The following is a 22,857-nucleotide window of genomic DNA, read 5'->3' as shown; positions in this document are numbered from 1 at the left end:
GAGAGATATACCATGTTCTTGGATTGGAAGAATCAACATTGTGAAAATGACTATACTACCGAAAGCAATCTACAGAGTCAATGCAATCCCTATCAAACTACCAATGGCCTTTTTCACAGAACTAGAACAAAAAATTTCACAATTTGTATGGAAACACAAAAGACCCCCAATAGCCAAAGCAATCTTGAGAATGAAAAACGGAGCTGGAGGAATCAGGCTCCTGGACTTCAGACTATACTACAAAGCTACAGTAATCAAGACAGTATGGTACTGGCACAAAAACAGAAATATAGATCAATGGAACAGGATAGAAAGCCCAGAGATAAACCCATGCACATATGGTCACCTTATTTTTGAAAAAGGAGGCAAGAATATACAATGGAGAAAAGACAGCCTCTTCAATAAGGTGGTGCTGGGAAAACTGGACAGCTACATGTAAAAGAATGAAATTAGAACACTCCCTAACACCATACACAAAAATAAACTCAAAATGGATTAAAGACTTAAATGTAAGGCCAGACACTATAAAACTCTTAGGGGAAAACACTCTATGACATAAATCAGAGCAAGGTCCTTTTTGACCCACTTCCTAGAGAAATGGAAATAAAAACAAAAATAAACAAATGGGACCTAATGAAACTTAAAAGCTATTGCACAGCAAAGGAAACCATAAACAAGACGAAAAGACAACCTTCAGAATGGGAGAAAATATTTGCAAATGAAGCAACTGACAAAGGATTACTCTCCAAAATTTACAAGCAGCTCATGCAGCTCAATATCAAAAAAACAAACAACCCAATACAAAAATAGGCAGAAGACCTAAATAGACATGTCTCCAAAGAAGATATACAGATTGCCAAAACACACATGAAAGGATGCTCAACATCACTAATCATTAGAGAAATGCAAATCAAAACTGCAATGAGGTATCACCTCACACTGGTCAGAATGGCCATCATCAAAAAATCTACAAACAATAAATGCTGGAGAGGGTGTGGAGAAAAGGGAACCCTCTTGCACTGTTGGCGGGAATGTAAACTGATACAGGCCACTATGGAGAACAGTATGGAGGTTCCTTAAAAAACTAAAAATAGAACTACCATATGCTCCAGCAACCCCAGTACTGGGCATATACCTTAAGAAAACCATAATTCAAAAAGAGTCATGTACCAAAATGTTCATTGCAGCTCTATTTACAATAGCCACGACATGGAAGCAACCTAAGTGTCCATCGACAGATGAATGGATAAAGAAGATGTGGCACATACATACAATGAAATATTACTCAGCCATAAAAAGGAACGAAACTGAGTTATTTGTAGTGAGGTGGATGGACCTAGAGACTGTCATACAGAGTGAAGTCAGTCAGAAAGAGAAAAACAAATACCATATGCTAACACATATATATGCAATCTAAAAAAAAAAGAAAAAAAATGGTCAGAAGAAGCTAGGCGCAATACGGGAATAAAGATGCAGACCTACTAGAGAATGGACTTGAGGATACGGGGAGGGGGAAGGGTAAGCTGGGACAAAGTGAGAGAGTAGCATGGACATATATGCACTACCAAATGTAAAATAGATAGCTCGTGGAAAGCAGCTGTATAGCACAGGGAGATCAGCTCGGTGCTTTGTGACCACCTAGAGGGGTGGGATAGGGAGGGTGGGAGGGAGATGCAAGAGGGAGGAGATATGGGGATATATGTATATGTATAGCTGATTCACTTTGTTATAAAGTAGAAACTAACACACCATTGTAAAGCAAGTATACTTCAATAAAGATGTTAAATAAATAAATTCATAAAACAATCATTATGATGCTTACTAGATATACTGTTCTATATACTATACATATATTAATTCACCAAATCCTCCCAACTATCCTATGAAGTGCTATTATTATCCTTTCTTCCAGATGAGGAAACTGAGGCACAGTAAGTGGCGCAACTGGGACCCAAACCCAGGACACCAGTCTCTAGAGACCATGCCCTAACCTCTAACGTGGACTGCCTCCCCATTTCAATCCTGCAGCTTATTAAAATAGTAATCCACCACAACAAGGTAGGGTGTGCCGGGGATGCCCGGCTGGCTCTGCACCAGGAAGTCTAGTCATAAAATTAATCTAAGGAACACCCAGCGCCCAATCTTGGTATCTGATACCATGATCCAATAAAAGGAACGAGGGCTCCTCAGAGAAATGGCTGATTCAAGGGCTGGAGCAAGGGATACAGAAGATGAGCCTGGAGCATCCTGCAGTGCCAGAAACTAAGAAAGTGTTCAAAAAGCAAAATTATGCAGTGTGTCAGAGGGACACAGGAGCCAAATGAAAGAGTCCCCAATGGCCAAGCTGGAACAATTTAAGCAACAAAATAATGTATTGATAATATTGGTTTATAACCCAAAGTATAAAATATATATCTATGAGTCCATACAGATATAAGTAAATAAACGATTGAATAAATAAACAGGAGACAAGAGACAAATCTTCTGTACAGAAGAATTACAAATAGTGTATGTAGATAATTCCCCGCTCAAGGAGACAGAGTATGACTCCCCACTTCTTAAGTGTGGGCTGTGTATTCTGCCTTCTGAAAAATACAGTATGGAAAGGGGGAAAACAAGTACGTTTACAGTGGAGAAACTTGACCAATACTAGCTCAGTTAGGTGATCAAGGTCAACATCAGTGATAAGTCAGTTCACTAACATGTACCCTTGAAACAATGAGATATAAAAGTGGTACTTTACCTCTGGGGTCCTCCTCCCAATGACACATATCTCCAGTCCAACCGTGACAAAAACATCAGAAAAACTAAAACTGAGGGACAGTCTACAAAATACCTGACCAGTACCCCTCAAAACTGTTAAGGTCACTGAAAACAAGGAAAGTCAGAGAACTGGCCACAGCCCAGGGCAGCCGAAATGTAACGTGGGATCCTGGAACAGAAAAAGGTTATTAGGTAAAAGCTAAGGAAACTGGAATGAAGTATGGACTTTTGATAATAATAACATATCAACACTGTTCATGGACTTCCCTGGTGGTGCAGTGGCTGGGAGTCCGCCTGCCAATGCAGGGATCATGGGTTCGATCCCTGGTCCGGGAAGATCCCACATGCCGCGGAGCAACTAAACCCATGTGCCACAACTACTGAAGCCCACACACCTAGAGCCTGTGCTCTGCAACAAGAGAAGCCGCCGCAATGAGAAGCCAGCACACCACAAGGAAGAGTAGCCCCTGCTCATCGCAACTAGAGAAAGCCCGCACACAGCAACAAAGATCCAATGCAGACACAAAACAAAAACAAAAACAAAAAAAACACTGTTCATGAGTGGTGACAGTGTATCACAATCACATTAACAACAGGGGAAAAAGAGAACTGTCTGTAATATTCCTGTAACTTTTCTGTGATCTAAAACTGTTCTAAAGTCAAAAGTTTATTAATTGCTTAAAACACAGACACACAAGGCTGATAAAATTCAACATCCTTTCCTGATAAAATCTCCTAGTAAGCCAGGAAGAAGACACTACTTCCTTAAACTTACGATAAATATTTATTGAAAATCAACAGCACCAGGTTCAATGGTGAAACACTAGAGGCAAATCCATGAAGATGCCTGCTGGCACCACTGTTACCCAGTGGGTTCTCCAGGGGCAATTCCCCCAGCATCTGAAAAGAAAATGCCTACTTCTGTTGGCTTTGCCCCCAGAAGCTCTAATTAGGGCTGCATCAACCAGGGTGCACATTTGCAGGAAGTCCTTCCCTCTGGTTCTTTGCCCAGCTTTCTGGCTGGATAGCATGCTAGTTTATGTCCTAAATGTGCCCATTTCTGTTACTTTTTAAGCAAGATGAGCTATCCAGGCTTTAAGCCACAGATCCCCACAACCGCTAAGACCCAGCTACGCTCCCAGACACCGGGCTCGGCAGAGCCTCTGGGTTCTCCTCTCTGCTGTCAGGTCTGCAGACAGAGCAGGCTGGGTGGGCACACAGGACCTGCCCTGCCTGGTATCGGGGGGCCCAGGATGAGGTAAAGTCTGCTCAAAACCCCAGGAATTCTCCACCCAAGACGGCCCTGACTCTTCTGTAAGAAAGGGCTCTCGGCTCAAATACACCGAGGTGCGGCGGGGTGCAGGACTCATGGGCTGCCTTCCTGAGGGGTGCACCAAACAGATGGGGGTTTCCTGACCCTTTCGTGGTGGGCTGTGTGTGGCTCATCTGCAACCGCTTGAGGAAGTGCTGGCAGGAAAGCCGCACCAGCCACGCAACGCAAGGCAAAGAGCCGGCTGGGCCACACCCAGACCTGGGGGTCTCAGCAGGCCAGGCCGCAGCCTAATCCCTCAAAGTGGCCAACGAGAGTGAGTGACACGTCTGCTGTGGAGGGTGCAGGGCACTCACCGCCCAGACAGTGACCAGGCCCACGGAGGAGGGCCCGTCACAGCTGTTCTTACCCAGGGGCTCTCAGTGGTTGCTTGGGCCCAGACCTGCCGCAAAGGCCCCAGGCAAAATCTAGCACCTTCCTGAGGTAGAGAAACTGAGGGCAGTCTCCCTGAGGCCCAAGCTTGCCTAGGTTGAGACCAGATTACGTTGGGACTACTCCAGGGAACATCTCCAGGACCTCCAGGAAAGCAGGAAGGAATAAGGGCCTCTTGGTGCTGTCCATCGCCGATGAAACCTGGATCCCAGCGTGACCCATGGGGGTGCTCAGAGATATACAGGGCCATGTCTGACCACCACACCCAGCATGCCAGGCAGAGAGAGACCCAGAGAGAGAGGAGGGCCACGCAGGCCCAGGCCTCTAAGAGATGGCCCCGCAGGGGTGACAGCACACCAGGAGGGATGGGCAGAGAAAGAAGAGGACGCTAACCTGAGAGCAGGAGATGCAGCTCCTGCAGATCTGACAGAGAAGCTGGTCCAGACGAGAAGGGGGTGGGGTGGCACTGCAAAGAGTGAGGGGTGGGCGCAGGGGGTAACTGTGCTGCGGAGGCCTGGGCGGGAGAGACAGAAAAGGTCTGACACACCTGCCTACGCTCTCTGCAGACACAATCACCACGGGTTAATAGCGGTGCAGGGTTTCCTGTAAACTCTCCCACCTTCCAACTACCCTCACTACAGTTAAATTTTCTAATCCTCAGGAAAAACAAAAAAACAGGCCTTTTTTAACAAGAACACAGCGAGGATTTTTGCAGCCTGCTCCCTGGGTTGATAATCTGAAAGATCAACCACCGATCAAGCACCACGTGGCTTGGATGGAATCTGTGTGTGAGTGTGTGGTATGGTGTGTGGTAGGTGTACGTGATGTGGGACGTGTGCGTGTGGTATGTGGTGTGAGTGGTGGGGAGTATGTCTGGTGTGTGGTGGGTGTGCGTGTGGTGTGTGTCTGTGTGTGTGGTATGAGTGGTGGGGAATGTGTGTGAGTGTGTGTGTGTGTGTTTTGGAGTGTATGTGTGTGGCTGTGTGTGTGTGTGTTTTGGAGTGTGTGTGTGTGAGTGTGTGGTATGGGTGGTGTGGAGTGTGTGTGGTGTGTGGTGGGGTGTGTGTGTGTGTGTGTGGTGTGGTATGAGTGGTGGGCAGTGTGTGTGTGTGTGTGTGTTTTGGAGTGTATGTGTGTGGTGTGTGTGTGTGGTGTGTGGTGGGGTGTGTTTGTGTGTGTGTGTATCTGTGTGTGGTATGTGGTGTGAGTAGTGGGGGGTTGTCTGTAGGGGGGAGACCCCCACCCTCCAGCCCTGGGGGGAAGACCCTCAGGCCTGGCCCTGTCTCCCCGCCCCCAATCCGGGCCCAGTGGGCACATTGAACACACAGATTCCTGACTTGCTCCATCTGGACAAAGGGGAGCAAAAAGCAAGGCGACTCTGAGCACGGAGTAGCCCAGCCGTGCAGTTCAACATTAACAAATGACTGAAAGAAGTGAGAGAGTGGCATGGACATATACACACTACCAAATGTAAAATCCATAGCTAGTGGGAAGCAGCCGCATAGCACAGGGAGATCAGCTCGGTGCTTTGTGACCACCTAGAGGGGTGGGATAGGGAGGGTGGGAGGGAGACGCAAGAGGGAGGGGATATGGGGATATGTGTATATGTATAGCTGATTCACTTTGTTATACAGCAGAAACTAACAAACCATGTAAAGCAATTATACTCCAATAAAGATGCTAAAAAAAAAAAAATGACAAAGAAAACAGGAGACTCTTATTGTGGGCTGATGCCTGTGACGGAGCACAGGGAAACCCAGGCCTTGTCAGGGGTCTCCAGATGGGGTCCGGTTGTCCGCCAAGAAGGACGCCAGCTGGGGAAGGAGGACAACGCCGTGTTGTCCCCTAGTACACCTCACAGACCCCTCTGCCTGTTAAATGACTCCCACACCCCCCACGGGAGCTGCCGGGAAAGGGCCCGAAATGCCCCGTTCACAGCTTGGAGAGAAAGAGAGCGTTATTTCAATTAAGGTCCCAGACTGTCAAAAACATCAAGTTATTAATCTCCTTGTGGCAAATGTGCACCGGGACCTGCTTACACAGCCAATTGAGCATGCTCTAAATTAGTGTTTGCCGGTAATTGATTCAGCTGCCAGCCCCATGCCAGCCGGCTATAAGCCGGTGACGCCACTAACATTAAGTAACATGAGGAGGTAAAATGCATGCCTGGTTGGGCCTGCAGTCAGATGCCATTAGCACCCGATTTACCCAAACATTAACGTCTTATTGGTTTAACACAATTTACCACACCTCAATTGCAGAAACTGATTTTCATTTTCCCTGGAACCCTGCTTGCAGGCACAGCACAGAGGAGGAGTCTTAATAAATGCCACCAGCTGGCTTCCTTGTTTCTAACATGCCTTCCAGATTTTATGACAAACCTTTGATGATAAAACAAAAAGATGAGGCTTACAACTGGGTCTCCTGGCCAGCGGCCCTTGTCTGAGTCTGAGCGCCGTTGTGCCGGTGGTATGCCCGCCTTCCAGAAAATCAGCCCCAATCTCCTCCCAACCCCCACCCCCAGGAGTCCCTGCCCTTCTTGCCCTGTGTCCCTCCGTGGGGCTGGAGCTGGCCATGCTCTCAGCAGAACGTCCAGAAGGTTCTAGGGATGCTCTTCTAAGCCAGGGGTCGGTGGCCTGCCCGAGAGTCGCTGCCCTGGACCTTCCTGGGCATCGGTCCAGCCTGTGTTAAGGAGGCCACACCTCCTGGGGAGCCCCCACCTGCTTTAGACGCGCTCTCATACTCCCACTTGGTTAAGAGAAGAATGCTGAAGTTCACAGCGGCAGACAAGACAGGAAAAAGTAGTTCAGGACATTTTCTTCTCTCTCCTGCCCATCCATCTAACCCGCCCACACGTATTTCCTGATACCAACTGCGGGGCAGACACTGCAGATTAACGAGATGGGGCCTCCGAGAGAAAGTTCCCAGGCTCCAAGGACACAGGCCACAAAACAGCATCCCAGGCTACCTGGGCAGGGACGTGCCTGTGGGGACAGAGAAAGCGACATCGGCCCCCTCACCACTGCAGACGCCCCCGGGCTTAGGCTGGCACTGGCAGTGGGTGGTGCCCTCCTCAAATCTGGCCAGGGACACCCCAATGTCCCGGGAGAACCATCTTCCCACTGTCTCCAGGGGGTGACACCATCTGCCTCCCAGGGTCACCCTTCCTACCTGCCCTTCGGGAACAGACTCTGTCTCTTGTCCTCATTATCTCTGCCTCAGCTTTTAAAACCCCTCCCCACACTCTACCCCAGGAACCCCCCTGCTCTCAGGCCTCAGGGACCCAGAGATCAGATGGCCCCCCTGCCGGGCTGAGGGTGCGAGGGTAGCCACTGCTTCCCCCCTGTACCCACTACAGCCAGCCGTAGGGTGGGCACGACGCATAGTAGGTGCACAACAGGGCACACACCTGGCACGTTCAGCTGGATTAATGCCACTCAGCACCCTCAGGGCGGCTGCTTCGGGCCTTGAGCCTCAGGATCATTTCTCCGAGGGCCGTCCCTGGTCCACAGAGGAGGTAGCAGTGGGACCAACCTGGGACGCAGTGTGGAGCGGGAGGCTGAGCCCTTTGTAGACAAATATAAGATCTCCTCGGAGCTCAGCTCAACAAGAGGGTCTCCTTCAAACAACAGCCAACCGCAACGTGTAGACTCTGAATCCCAACTCATACAAACCAGTTCTAAAAAGATAGTTTTAGACAACATGAACTAGACATTTATAACATTAAGGATTATTGTTAACTTACTTAGATGTGATCATGACACAGTGGTTACATGAAAAGGAAAACAATACCGTCATCCACTGAGACACCCGCTGACGTATTTACAGGTAAAATGACACAATGTCTGGGGTTTGATTTTAAATACTCCAGTAAAACAAAACGAAACAGAAAACCCTGATGGGGACTTCGACGTTCATTATACTCTTCTACTTGCGGGTGGGGGGGTATTTGAAATTTGTCATTAAAAGAAAAGAAAAGACCTCTATTACCTTGGGCTGGGGAGTAGGGAGCTGGGGGAGGTATTCTGAGTCACCAGCCCCCCACCCAGAACTCACACCCAGGTTGATCTGGCTCTGGGACACCGAGGACGGCTCAGGCCCCTCCCAGGAGCCACCTTCAGAGCTGGACTCCCCACAGTTTAGGGCACAATGCAGCAGTCAGCATGGCTCCACACCGGAGCAAGCGAGTCCTGCTCCAATTTCTGGGTTGTTTTAGTTGAAGCATCAGCTGTGGGTCACTGTGGGCCAATTCAGCTGGGAACAGGTTTCTGGGCCAGTGCCAATCTGAGGGACCCACTGCCCAGCCCACCTCCCTGGCAGCCCCACAGAACTCCTCCTGTTCCAGGTCGGGGGTGGGGGCGGGGCTGGGGCAAGGACCCTGGGAATCCCAGAGCACGGAGGCAAGAGCTAGACGGCTCCGCCCCTTCCCCGTCCTCCTTGGGCTGGCCTGACAGAGCCGGGTCCTTGATGACTCACTTGTTCCATGCCCCTCCTGGGAAGGCACAGCAGCGGGGCCTCCGAGGCCATGTTAACCTCTTACCTCCCAAGGTAAGGGGAGAGAAATATAGAGGCTCGCTGTTCAGGACTCCTTTAAGGGTTATTAGACTTTGAAAAAAGCCGCCTACCCCCAAGCCACGTGATGGTGATTGTAAATGCCCACAGTGCCCACTGCCGACTCTGTACCTCGCCCTCACTCTGCACTAAGGTGCCCGCCTACCCCCAAGCCACGTGATGGTGATTGTAAATGCCCACGGTGCCCACTGCTGACTCTGTACCTCGTCCTCACTCTGCACTAAGGTGCCCGCTTACCCCCAAGCCACGTGATGGTGATTGTAAATGCCCACGGTGCCCACTGCCGACTCTGTCTGTACCTCGCCCTCACTCTGCCCTGCTAAGGTGTGGAGGCAGAGCGGGCCCTGAGGGTACCTGGGGCGGACATGGGCCCTGCGAGGTGGGGAAGGGGCAGCAGCAGCAAGCTCTTACAAGGCCAGGCAGGAGAGGGCAGCCCAGGGTGGAGGGTCCAAGGTAAGACGCTTTTTCGTACTCACAACACTTCTGATAGCAAATATGTAGGTTTTCCACACTAAGCAATTCTCCATCTCTCTGTGGACACCTTCTGACACTAACTAACTGCCAGAGTTAGTGCAGACCCCACAGGTTAAGGGCTCAGTCCCACGAAACTGCCCCCTCTTCAGGCACCAATCACAAGTCCAGGCCTCCTTTACCTCTGACCCATCGGCCTTAAATCAGGGGTTCCCACAAAACCTAGCCTTGGGTTTCATAATTTGCTAGAATGGCTCCCAGAACTCAGGAGAGCGCTTTACTTACTATTATCACTTTATTAGGAAGAATACAACTCAGGAAGAGACAAGTGGAAGAGAGGCACAGGGCAAGGTGTGGGGGAGGGGCGTGGAGCTTCCAAACCCTCTCCAGGGATGCCAGCCTCCCAGCACCTCCACGTGTTCACCAACCTAGACGCTTTCCAAACCCTTTGGTTTAGGGCTTATGGAAGTGCCATTACCTCCTTAGATACAGGATTGATTAAATCACTGGTCAGAACTCAATCTCCACCTCTAGTCCCTCTCTTCTCCCAGGAGGTCGGGGCCTCCGAGAGTCCCTCATTAGCATAAACTCGGGTGCGGTGGAAAGGGGCTTATTATAAAGAACAACAGATGCTCCTCTCTATCAGGGCATTTCAAAGGCTTTACAAGCTCCGTGCCAGGAACTGGGGGCAGAGACCAAATACGCATTTCCTATTATGTCACAGGGGGAGAAAACGGCAGCTTCAGTGTCTTATTCCCACAGGGGCTCCCACGCGGTGCAGTCACTGGTGAGAGACTCGGGAATGGGGGCTTCCTGCCCCAGGAGGTGGCCGGGAGGGGAGCCACTGGAGCAGTTTGGGTCTGACCCCAGGGCTCCTTCACGCTGTGGGCCGCAGCACGCTGACTGACCCCTGGGTCGTGGAGCGGGGCTGAGGAGCTGGCCAGGCCACACCCAGCACAGCAGGGCAGCCCTGGGAAGGCCCCGGGTGGAGCCTGCAGCCTAACTGGAGCTGCAGGATGATGGAGCTCTCCAGAACGCTTTATGAGCCACTTAACCAACCCGCAACCCAGTCGTCCAAGCACAGCAGACATAATGGCAGTGTTTACACATAAAAATGGCAAGCTGTTTTACTAGCGGCTTTCAGAGTCACAATAGCAGTTATTTGGTAGTTTCCTGCAAATTGCAGCAACAAAGTCCAAGAATGGAATGATGGGGCACTAAACCACCCTGAAAAGTAATCAAAGACCATTACCATCAAACACTCTGCCAAGAGCCAGGGAGGCGACCACAGTCGGAAGAAAAATCCTCTTTGCCCACGACGCCGAAGCCCTACTCCTAATCCCCACTCAATCTGTGCGCCAGGCTGCCACGCCTCATCTGTTACTTGCTCAGCGAACGTAAATTACTGTTTTTTTACATTTTAATCTTTACCCAGAGAAACACAGAAGCTTACCTTTCCATCTCATATTCTTTCATTCCCACTTTTACAGCCTTCATTACCTGGAGGATGGATATTAAGCAAAGACATTTGTATTAAGGAGATAAGTAACACCGCCTTATAAATAATGTATAGCATTTTTTCAAAAGAATCTCTTCTTTAAAAAATAAAAATAAAAAAAGAATGATACCTGCACACAGTGGTGCAGAAATGTGACAAATTAGAACTTTTTTAAAGCTCCAAAGTCATACAGTTTATTTAAACCACTCCGGAGCACTTCTGTTCAGAAGTCGATAAACACCTTGGGAGGCAAGCGAAGATTTAGCCAAGACATGTTTGGTGAATACTTAATGCTCAGAAGCCTATGACAACTATCCTAAGAGGTTTCCCTGCTTATAAAACACAGAGAAAATGAACTCGGAGAAGACATTGTGTTGCCCCCCATGACCCCCATCTGTCTCCTGACACAACTCTGCAAATGTCAGTAAGCAGGTACTGGGCTATCCCAATGGCCCGGACCCATTACCAAAAATAAACTTCCTTATTTGCTCCTGCTCCTCAGGTAAAGTGGGAAGGTTTGGGAAAGAACCAGGTGAGGGTGTTTTCAAAAAATGGATGATAGTAATAAACGTGCTTGAATCTTGGTTAAGGACCACAGATTCTTTAAAAGGAACTGGGACCGCCAGAACGCGAGGAGGGAAAGCTCTACTGTCCTGGAAGTCGGGACTTCTTGCTGGGAAGTTCCCTGAGGGCGGGTACCTTAAGGTGAGGACAGGCCCTCCCTGCCCTGTCCCCACCGGGGAACAGTTAACAGCCAGCACCGTATCTCGGGTCCGCAGTGACACTTCCTGCCTGCTGGGGGCCAGCGCCCCCCAAAGACCGTCCACCTCGACACCGCCGTCTTGCCCCACACAGAGCAATGCTGCTTCCCCAACCCACCCAGAACGGCAGGTCCAATGAGCCAGCGCCCAGCTTACCTCCTGGTGGGCCTCGCTGGAAATTTTATTGGTGTAGCGCAAAACCTCCAGCTCCATGTCTGTCTTGAAGACCCGGCTGCAGAAAGGAGAAAAACGAAGCGGCAAGTCAGCGACTTCCAGCAGGAGCTGGCAGACCCCTCCAGGGAAACCTCCACACCCTGCACAGCCTGGGAAGGAGCCCAGGGCTGCAGATGGGCTGCCTGGGCATAGGATGGGGGCAGGATGGGCCACCAAGCCCCAGGAGTGATGAGCTACACTAAGCACGGCCCATCCCGACCCAACGCCAACCTCAGGGGTGCAGGCTGTTTCCAGTTACAAGATCGGGAAGCCGCTGTGGGTGGCAGAAGCCCAGATTCTGTAGCCAGACACATGGTGCCTCACTGAGACTCAGTTTCCTCATCCATTAAATGGGGATACAATCTACATGGCAAGGCTGCTGGACCTGAATCTTGAGTGTGCTGACTCCCAGGGCTCTGCCCAGATGGCTGAAGAGTTCTCCCATTTCCCCCCGCCACACCCACCCGTCCAGGCAGCCTTGGAAAACCATGTGACTCAGGCCCCCTGCGTGAGATAGGGTCAAGCTGGGAATGGGGACGGGGCGGTGCAACCAACAGACCCTGCCGTCCTTTCAAGGCTCAGCTGTGCCTCCTGCCAGCTGGACTCCAGGGGGGTACTGGGGTCCTCACAATAAGCTCATGTTCATTTGCCCAAAATTGGTTAGGTTTCTGGTCCTTGCAATCAATCTCAACCCCAAGTAAGCCTCTCGTAGAGAAGCTAAATAAATATTCTTTTTCTACTTCTACCCATTTCAAATAAGCACCTCCAGCTCACGGCATTTAAGTGGCAGTGGGCCCAGCCCTTAAGCGCATGGAGTCCTCAGTGCCTCCCTCATGCTCCCTTTATGAAGGTGACCTGCCTTCACCAAAGCTCCCAGAGAGCCACCTCTCCCTCTCACAGAGGGAACACGCTCAAGCCCCCTCAAGATCAGCAAAGCGGAGAGTCATGATGGCAGATTAGCGCCTGCCCCTCCGTCCACAGCGCACCCCTCGTCCAGCCACTGCCCACCGCCAAGGCGCCTGAGGATGGCAGGGAAGGCGCCCCCACCTCCACCAGAGGCAGCTACCGACCTGTGCTGTCTCCACGACGCCCATGTAGGACAGCCAGCCATTTGTCGCTGGGAGGGGAGGAAGGCATTGTACAGCACAGGGACACCTTCCTGAGACTGTAAAACCTTCCAGGGGATGTAGGGGAGACAAACCCACAACCCACTGAGACTTCCTCCAGATGAAGCTGCCTCCTTTGTTCAGGGGCAGACCCTGAAGCCTAAGCTTGCTCTCCGGCTCCACCTCGGGGCGCTGGGAGCAGCTCTACCCGGGGGAACAGAACGCTGGTTCCCGTGCCCCGGAGGGTGTGGTCCAAATCCACTCACAGATAACCTAGCGGCCCCTGATGCTTCGTTCCTGCCCTGCTCGGCCCCAGCCCGAGGATCTGTGAGCTGGGAGCGGGTCTCTCTATTCTCCGACGCGGTGACGACCAGAGTGACAACACAGGTGGGAACCAGGCCCAGGCTACAACCGCCTCTGACCCCCTGCCTCTCTCTTCAGCCTAGAGCCCTGGTCCAGCCCTCTAGCCACCACTCCGGCCAACACTTTAGACCCCCTAGGACTTGTGCCCTTCGATCCACACAGGCTCGGCCGAACGCCCGCAAGGGATGAACCAAAGCCCAGGCCTGTGTGTGCAGGACACGAGGGCTGAGGGGGAAAGCACTCAGCTGGGCGGACGGCACAGCCAGCTGCCACCTGCCTCCACACACCCCAGCTCTGCCGGGAGTCACAGGGGGAGCGTCCAGGCTCCTCTCAACTTCCTCCACCTCGGGGCCCTCCCAGGGCTCCTTGTCACATGAATGAACTCATCCCCTACTTCCTGGAGAACACAGAAGCCAGCAGGTGGGCGTACTCTCACCTCTTCTCCAAACTCCCAAGCCCTCCCCACCCCCATCCTCCCCTCTCTCCCCGCCTACAAGGGAAGGGGTGCCCTCTTGTCAGTGAGGCTCAGCCCCCCAACACGCACACATGGGCTCAGATCCCAGCCCCCAACCGCCTCTGTGCACCTGCCCCTCTTACTGGAAGCTCCATGACCACTCACCTCCTCCTCCAGCCAAGCTTTCCCCCCACCACCCAGCCACGCTTCCAGAAAGGAAACCCTGACAGTCCTTGCCTCCGGAGAGGAGGGAGAGCAGCTTTTACAAACCTCCTCCCCATCTTCTCACTAACCCTCTCCCCTCCCCTCTTCTCCCTTCAGCCCCTGCCGCTCTGCCAGCACCGCCTCACCAACACGTGGGATAACAACCCCCAGGGTGCCAAACCCAGAGGCGTTCCGTGACCTCCCAAGAGCAAGAGGCCCCGTGACGCCTGCCTCTGCTGGCACGTGCTCGGCTGCCTCCCCTCCTCCACCTCTGACGGGCCCTCCCCTCCCTGCCCCCCGGCCTTGCCGCTGCACCTGCTCCCAAACCCCCCGCTCTGGCACAGGCCTCTCAGCTGCGTTCCACCCGCAGGACCCCCGCAGGCACCTCCAGCTCTGGCACAGGCCTCTCAGCTGCGTTCCACCTGCAGGACCCCCCCAGGCACCTCCAGCTCAGCAGGACAGAGACTCCCACCCTTCTGCAGGCTCCCGTCTCCAGCCACAGCTCCCCACCTCCCACTGCTTAATGCAGACACCTGGGCACCTCCCTCTCATCCGTCCATCACTCCCACATCCAACCGACGACCAAGGGCGGCAGTTTCACCTCCACAACCTCTCACGTCTCCCCTTTCTCTCTCTCCGTCCAGACCCCACTCTCTCCAGCCTGGACAACCTCTCCTGGCTCTTCTGGCCTCCAGGCCTGTCTGCTCCCCGACCACAGCTGTGGATCTTCGGGCAATGCAAATCTGACCAGGCTCTCCCTGGCTTAAAACCTTTAGTAGCCTCTAGATGTCGTCCAGATGAAGTTAAAACTCTATCCAGAGACCAGGAGGCTCTCTAGGCCACACCCTGCCTGTCTCCACCACTCACCCCCCCAACCCCGACAGGGACTCCTCTGCCTGGAACTGGCTCCTGCACATTCATCCTCTAGCTCCTTTCTCAGAAAGCGGGGAGGGGCTCCCTCCAGCCCCCTCCCAGGCTAGATCCCTCCCTCTATTCCCTGGGCAGTCTATGTGAATCCTCAGTAAGCTATCACGCTTGTAATTTCCTTTTCATTTAAGTCTCCCCCTAAAAGCCCAGAGCCCTGGAGGGCAGGGTCCCAGGGCTAGAACAGTGCCTGGCCCAGAGCAGACACACAGTAATTACGGGTTAGTAACAGTACCTGGGCATTGCACCAAAGCTGGAAAACACCTTACTTCCAACCAGGAGAGAGAATGGTTCATCTCAAAAAGAAAAGGAGGCCTCCTCCACCCCGCCCTCCCTGGGCCGTTCACCAGGTCGTGGTGGGATGTCGCACAGCCGGGCAGGCCCCGGGCAGCACAGGGCGTGGGGGACAGCCTCCCCGGGCCTCAGCAGTCCGAACTCCCACCACCACTGCCTCACCCCCAGCCACAGAGGCAGGAAGAGGCAGCCCCAGCCTCAGAGGCCCACTTCACAGGCTCTCCGCTCACCTCCTCCCTGCCCCGTAGGCACCCTCAGTCTTGAAAAGAGCCGGGAAAAAGACTCCATCAGCCCAAGGAGAGAGGATTCTTGGAGCCCAGACCACGTCCCCTGCCTATGAGAGATGATAAGCATGTTGCGCCATCGAGGCCCAGAGTCCTGCTTTCTTTTCTGATTTCACTTTGGGGAAGATGACAAACCAGGCCCCTAGCTGGTTGCCTCAGGACTTATTTTTTTAGTCATGTTGAAAAAAAGCAAACTGAACCAGGGCAAAGGCAGTTCTCCAGTGAAGCCGGCCTGGCTGAGCACTGGCCTGGCCCAGTTGAATCCAAGCTTTAAGGGCCCTGAAAGTAAAGGCTGCTGTGTGCCGGCTCACCCAACTGTCCACAGGGCACTCTGGGGCTGAAGTCTCGCCCTGGCGCCAGGCGTCCCCGCCTGGCCCCGTTATCTCCACAACACAAGCACCAGAAACCGTGTTTAAGATCACGGCAGAAAACAGTCAGACTTTCCAGCATTCTGCACAGTTTCTCCTCATCTGCAGGAAGACTTCACTGCCCTGAATTTGAGGAGGCTATTTCCTTTACTCCCGAGCACAAAAAGGCAAGGTAGGGGGATTCTGCTGGGGTTCAGTCTCTGTAGGCCCAGCCGCCTTGGAGTGAGGGATTTTGAGTGTCACACTCAGCCCCCGCCTTGTCCAGCCCAAGGACATGTGGGGTGGTGGTTAGAAGTATCATCTGCAAGGCTTCTATCCCCAGGGGAGGACGAAGGTCACCTCCTTCAGGAAGCATCAGAGGACCAAGGCTCAGCACAGGACAGCACTGATGCCACTTAAGACATCTGGGCAGGACTTCCCTGGTGGTGCAGTGGTTAAGAATCCGCCTGCCAATGCAGGGGACACGGGTTCGAGCCCTGGTCTGGGAAGCAGCTAAGCCTGTGCGCCATAACTACTGAGCCTGCGCTCTACAGCCCGTGAGCCACAGCTACTGAGCCCACGTGCCACAATTACTGAAGCCTGCGCGCCTAGAGCCCGTGCTCCGCAACAAGAGAAGCCACCGCAATGAGAAGCCCACGCACAGCAACGAACAGTAGCCCCCGCTCGCCGCAACTAGAGAAAGCCTGTGCACAGCAACAAAGATCCAAAACAGCCAAAAATAAAAATTAATTAATTAATTAATTTAAAAAAAAAAAAAAAGACATCTGGGCAGAAGGCAACTGAGGCTCTTCCGGCAGCAACAGGAGGTGCCTGACGTGTGCAGGAGCTGAAGGCACTCAGGCAGGGTCCCCAGCTCGTGGCCAGGCCTGTGAGTATCACCACATCAAGGGGGCCGCTCGAGGGGAAAGGCAGCACCACAGGCAGGGTGGCGGGGGTGAAGGCACAGAGTCCCCTGCTACTGGCCCGAAATGACAAAAACTGGACCAAGCTGAGATTCATTCGTGCAATCTTTTTTTTCCTTAAATATTCACAGGTCACAAAACTGCCTCTGGGCATTAAATGCAGGATTAAGACATCAATTAAGTGAGGTCTGAATGCTCCACTGATTAAAATAGTAGCAAGACAAGATGAAGTATTTCCAAAATCAGTCTCTAAGCATCAAGGTGCCACAGCGTTGCACAAAACCTATTTGAAGGGACAGGAATTCCATCTCTCCCGCAGATGAATGTGCAGGGGCTTCTGCGGGAGAGGACTGCGGGAATTCCATACCGCATGACTCCCACGGCCATTCCATCCCTACCCTGTGACCCAGGGATTCAAAGGGTAAAATCCCAGAACAACAGGAGGGACAGAAAGGAAAGAGCTGGTTGGAATTACATATCCTCAGGAAGCTCAATCCATAAGTCCTCTCAGAGAAACCAGAGCCAGGAAGAAAACGGTGGTTCAGCCCGTGGTGAGCTGAGTGTGCCTGAGACCTGACCGGGGCCAGGCAGTCGCGAGCCACGTGCAGGGAGAGCTGGGACCAGGGCCTGACTGCTCCCACCTCCTGTGTCCAGCCTCCCGGTGCACAGTAAGCCAGGTTCTCCCCACTACTCTCAGGTCCCCACTTTCCACTTGGCTTTCTCCTTGACTTAGGGTTAAATGCCTATTCACCAGGAGACAAAGACAGCAAGCCTACTGGAATACTTTTCATAGACACACCAAGAATCTAAGTCATCATCTACGTACCTTTTCTAATTTGGGACACATTACCCAGGATGCAGGATCCTGGTGCGTGTCTGCCCCAAACCATCCACCCCTCACCGTCTCCCGTGCACAGATAGGCAGGGGAATAGAAATAGACAGCTTACCCCGCTGCCTGATGAATACACACAGGCCACCTCCGCTCCGTGTAATTAACAGCTCTAACACTGGCATGACACCGACTCAAGTTAACACGGCCTCACTCAAAACCCGAGAAGGCGCATGGCAATGGCTGACATGCTTGCTTTTCTGTGACGCTTCCAGAGGTGCTTAACTGAAATCCACGGCGCCGAGCTATTAGACAGCACAGAAGTATCTCCTTTTATTTCCTACCCCACCTTCAGATCAATTTAATCATCTGCTGAACAGGAAAGCAGAACCACAGCCTAAATTATGGAAGCGAGAGACGCCTGCTCTTATTAAGTTTCAACTTCTGACCTCCACGTTCAAACTGCAATACCTAGCACAAGGAAAGAAATGATCAGCTATGATCTCATGTTTGTGGGGAAGAAGAGTATGATTATAGAGGAATTTACAGGAAATCAAAAAGGTACTGCTTGAGAGAATGCAGAACAATAAAGCAGTCACAGAAAGGAAATGAGTGACACCCAAACATAAAGGAGAAGTGAAGCTTTCCCCTGTGCTGGGAGAGGCTGCCTGTTGCCTCCTAATCAGACAGGCTCCGGGAAGCATCCCAAATCCCCAGTTCAGCCGCTACCTGGGAGCTGGGGTACATGTGGGTGGCAGGGCGCCGTGCTGGGGGAAGCATAGCTGCACGTCCCCAGGCCCTCCACCCCACCACACCCTGGCCTCCACAAGATCTTTTCTGTGGGGTCTGAGCAGGTCGGATGGCCAAGAATGAACCGAGAGAGAGGCTGACACTCAGGCAGCACCCCCAGCCCCTCAGGGTACTCCTCAGAGCCACATGGGGCAGCATCAGAGCCTGGAACCATTGGCCTGGGCTCAGCTCCTGGCTTTTTCTTGGGCAAATCACTTTCCTGTGCCTCAGTTTGCTCACCTGTAGCATGGGGATAATCAGAGTCCTACCTTATAACATAAATAAAATACCTCTTTAAATAAGGTGACGTGTGTCAAGTGCTTAGCATAGCACCTTGCACAAAGGAAGTCTCAAAAGGTGACAGCATGATTACTAGGATGTGTTGTCACTTGACTTTTGCTCTCACTCAATCCTTGAGCCATCCATCAAGGGAGACCACGTCCACTCTGCAGGTATGGAAACTGAGGCTTGGTGTTATACACTGAACACTGTGTTCCCCCCAAATTCATAGGTTGAAACCTATCCCCAGCGTGATAGTATTCGGAGGTAGGATCTTTGGGGGTACTTAGGTTATGAGGGTGGAACCCTCATGAATGGGATTGGTACCCTTATAAAAGAGACCCTAGAGAACTCCCTCACCCCTTCTGCCATTTGAGGACACAGAAAGAAGACGGCCGTCTATGAACCAGAAAGTGGGTCCTCACCTTGGCCTTGGACCTCCCAGCCTCCAGAACTGTGAGAAATGAATTTCTGTTGCTCATAAGCCACCCGGTCTATGGTAATTGTTAGGCAGCATGAATCTTGACGTCCATGCTGTGAGTTAGGCATTACTACATCCCCATTTTATAGATGAAGAAGCTGAGGCTCAGAGAAGTTCAGTGACTTCCTGAGGTGGGTGGGCTGGGGTGAGAATTTGGATATGCCCAACTGGATAGTTTTTCCATTACCCCAGGTAACTTCTCTCCACGGGCCGAGAGGGGGGCGTTGGAAAAAGCATCCAGGACAGGGGCCCAAAGATACATCAATGAGCCATAATTTAATACCATGGAAACACAGTCTCTCCTGTAAATGAGGGGCCTGCCCGCCATTCCACCCAGAATCCTTCCTCCAGTTACCGGAGGAGGGAGATAACTCGCATGGCTCCCACCAAGAATGACTGCAGTCACTACAGAGGCCAGAACGCACGCTGCTAAAACACACCCCTGAGGCAGTAAGGACAACGTGACATTTCTAAAACACTTCTACTGCCATCAAATGCCAAATAAGTCCTTTCTGCTGTTGGCTTTAATAAAACTGGGAAGTATCTTATGAACGCAGAATCTACCTCAGAGCCTTGGAAATGTCACCAGAATTAAAGCATGCTCGTTCCAAAGTGACAAACTAATGACTTGTCCCTCAGGAGATGCTGGGGTGCACAACCCAGCCCTGGTCTCCAAAGCACTCAGAATGTAAGCGGCCACAAGGGATGCCACATCCGGGACATAGGTGGACGCGGTCCCTGAGTAGCCAGGATTTATTCTTCTGCCAACTGGGGGCTACGGAGGGGCCAGGCATTTGTTACTTCATCAAAACAAGAAGAGGTGGCTGTGAGCTGGAAGGACACAAGCCCGCACGCTCACAGAGTGTGCGGCCAGGATGGGCACCGGGCCAGGGCTGCCGACAGAGCTGCTGGCCCGCCCACCTGCCAGCTCTCGCAAGAGTCAGTATCGATGCCTGTCGACAGCCCTCAGATCTTCGCCTCTGGCCCAGCCTCTCTCCCACTGGCACCTGCCTCAAACTCAACACACCACAAACAAGTCCCTCACCTGCCAAAGCACCTGCCCCATCTTGGTGACACACCACTCAGCTGTTCAGGACAAAACCCCAGAGTCACATTCAATTCCACCCTTCACTCAGGCGTCAAGGCCGGTTCCTCCCAGGAGCGTTCCCCTTGACTGCCCCTTACTCTCAACTCTGTCACCTACCCCTCCACGGCCACCTGGACCCTGCAGCAGCCTCCTAACTGGCAGCCTGCTCCCACTCCTGCCCCACAGCTTTAAAAAACGCAAACCTGGGCTTCCCTGGTGGCGCAGTGGTTAAGAATCTGCCTGCCAATGCAGGCGACACGGGTTCGATCCCTGGCCCTGGAAGATCCCACATGCCGCGGGGCAACTAAGCCCATGAGCCACAACTACTGAAGCCACATGCCACAACTAGTGAAGCCCATGCGCCTAGAGCCCGTGTTCCACAACAATGAGAAGCCCGTGCACCACAACGAAGAGCAGCCCCCGCTTTCCGCAACTAGAGAAAGCCCGTGCGCAGCAACGAAGACCCAACACAGCCAAAAATTTTTTAAAAACAAATTAAAAAAAAAAGAAAACCTGATCCTACCATTCTCCTGCCTAAATCCTTGAAGGTTTCCCCTGGTTCCCATTTCTCTCAAGACAAAGTCCAGGCAGACACCACGGCCCACCCGGCCCCTGCCCGTCTCTCTAACCAACCTCAGGGGTCACTTCCGCAGTGTGCGGCTCTAGGCTGGCCACACAAAGCCACCAACCTTTCTTGTCTCCAGCCTTTGAACAAGTGGCCCCTTGGCCTGGATCACGCTCTCCTTCTCCCCACTCTGTACTTCCCCCAAACTCAACGGCTGACTCACCCTCATCCTCAGGCCACAGTGTTCCCAAGTGCTTCAAGACTAAGTGAGCAAGGTCTCCCAACTAGACAGGGAACTTGACGCATGGCCTTAGGATCAGATGTGAGGAGTCCACACGCCTCCCAGTCAGGGGACGATACAGCCAAAGCCCTGCCTCTCCTCTCTCCTACATTCAGAATAAGTGCAGCCATACAACAAATAAAACACGTTTTAGTGCTATAAAAGAGCAACTCGAGGACTTCCCTGGTGGCACAGTGGTTAAAAATCCGCCTGCCAATGCAGGGGACACGGGTTTGAGCCCTGGTCCGGGAAGATCCCACATGCTGTGAAGCAACTAAGCCCGTGCACCACAACTACTGAGCCTGCACTGTAGAGCCCGCAAGCCACAACTACTGAGCCCGCGTGCCACAACTACTGAAGCCCACACACCTAGAGCCTGTGCTCCGCAACAAGAGAAGCCACCGCAATGAGAAGCCCGTGCACCGCAACAAAGAGTAGCCCCTGCTCGCTGCAACTAGAGAAAACCCGTGGGCAGCAACAAAGACCCAACGCAGCCAAAAATAAATAAATAAAATAAATAAATTTTAAAAATAAATAAATAAATAAGTAAAAAAAAAAAAAAACCAACTCAATGGCTTAGGAAGAAAACTGGCAGCACATCAGTGGAGGGCCTCTTCAAGGGCCCACAGAGGCGATGCCCAACTGGAGGCACCTTGCCCTGCTGTGACCCAGCAGAAAACACACTGCAGGTAGGGCTATCAGTACCAGCAAAAAAAAGAGAGCAGGCAACATAAGACACATAAAAAGGATGCCAACTAGTCAAGACATATGCATGACATGAGGAAAACATGTTCACCTTTCTGGTAATAGGATCATGTATGATGTTTATTTTTATTCTTTTTCACTATCTACTTTAACTGAGCTATATACGTTTGGCTCATTTATGGTAAGATTTCTTTTAAAAACTCCTAAAGAAAAAGAGAAATTTAATTGACGTTCGAGTGACGTGTGCCCTTTTGGAAAAACAGACCAACTGACAAACAAAAAATGCAAAACAGAAGAGGCTGAGACAAGGGTTCTAGGGACCAGCTTGTGTGAGGGGCTCTCTGAGACGGAGTGGGCGGGAACAGCAGGGTCTCTCACCTTCCTGGGCTGAGCAGAACAAACAGCCACGGCCATACTCACCATTCCACAATCTCCGGATGAAGAATGGTGTTGTTGACACTGAACCTACAGACAGAAAACAAGTACAGTCCATTAGTTCGATGGTCTGTCATCTCCCAGCAAGAAATACTTCATTCAAGACATACCAAGAGAAAGCCTGACCAAGAGAACTTTAACTTCGTGACTCCCTGCACAACAGAAGGCCTGCTGCTGCTCACGTCCTGCAGCAGACTTGGCAGTCCAGGCCACGTCCTCCAAGTGTCGTCAGTTGGAGAACAAGCTGCTTGGCTGCAAAACGCCATCGTCCACCCTCGCCAGGCAGACCGCATAGCCTCTTCCATCAAGTATACCCACATACACATAATAGGAGTTCCAGAAGAAGAGGAGAGAGATAACGGAGCAGAAGAATATTTGAAAATACAATGGCCAAAAACTTTGCCGATTCAATGAAAAACATCAATGTAAACATCCATAAAGCTCAATGAACTCCAAGTGGGATAAACTCAAAAGAGATCCACACCCAGACACATAATCAAACTGTCAAAAGAAAACCTTAAAAGCAG

At 51.8% G+C, this 22,857-nt stretch overlaps 1 protein-coding gene across 2 annotated transcripts in view; it reads right to left on the bottom strand.

The window, feature by feature from the left end:
* PEPD (peptidase D) overlaps window positions 1-22,857 on the bottom strand; it is a 114,469-nt gene that overhangs the window by 57,565 nt on the left and 34,047 nt on the right. For both annotated transcript variants that reach the window (XM_082437580.1, XM_082437581.1), the window contains exons 7-9: window positions 22,316-22,360; window positions 11,924-11,999; window positions 10,962-11,008 (exon numbers count right to left, since the gene is read on the bottom strand). In XM_082437580.1, coding sequence (XP_082293706.1) covers window positions 10,962-11,008; window positions 11,924-11,999; window positions 22,316-22,360 — 168 coding nt within the window. The remainder of the gene's footprint in view (window positions 1-10,961; window positions 11,009-11,923; window positions 12,000-22,315; window positions 22,361-22,857) is intronic.

This window comes from Balaenoptera physalus (assembly GCF_965194825.1).
Source record: "Balaenoptera physalus genome assembly, chromosome: 19".
In the NCBI taxonomy this organism is placed as follows: domain Eukaryota; kingdom Metazoa; phylum Chordata; class Mammalia; order Artiodactyla; family Balaenopteridae; genus Balaenoptera; species Balaenoptera physalus.
The sequence above is the reverse complement of the archived record's forward strand: the minus strand, read 5'-3'. Positions and strand labels throughout refer to the sequence as shown.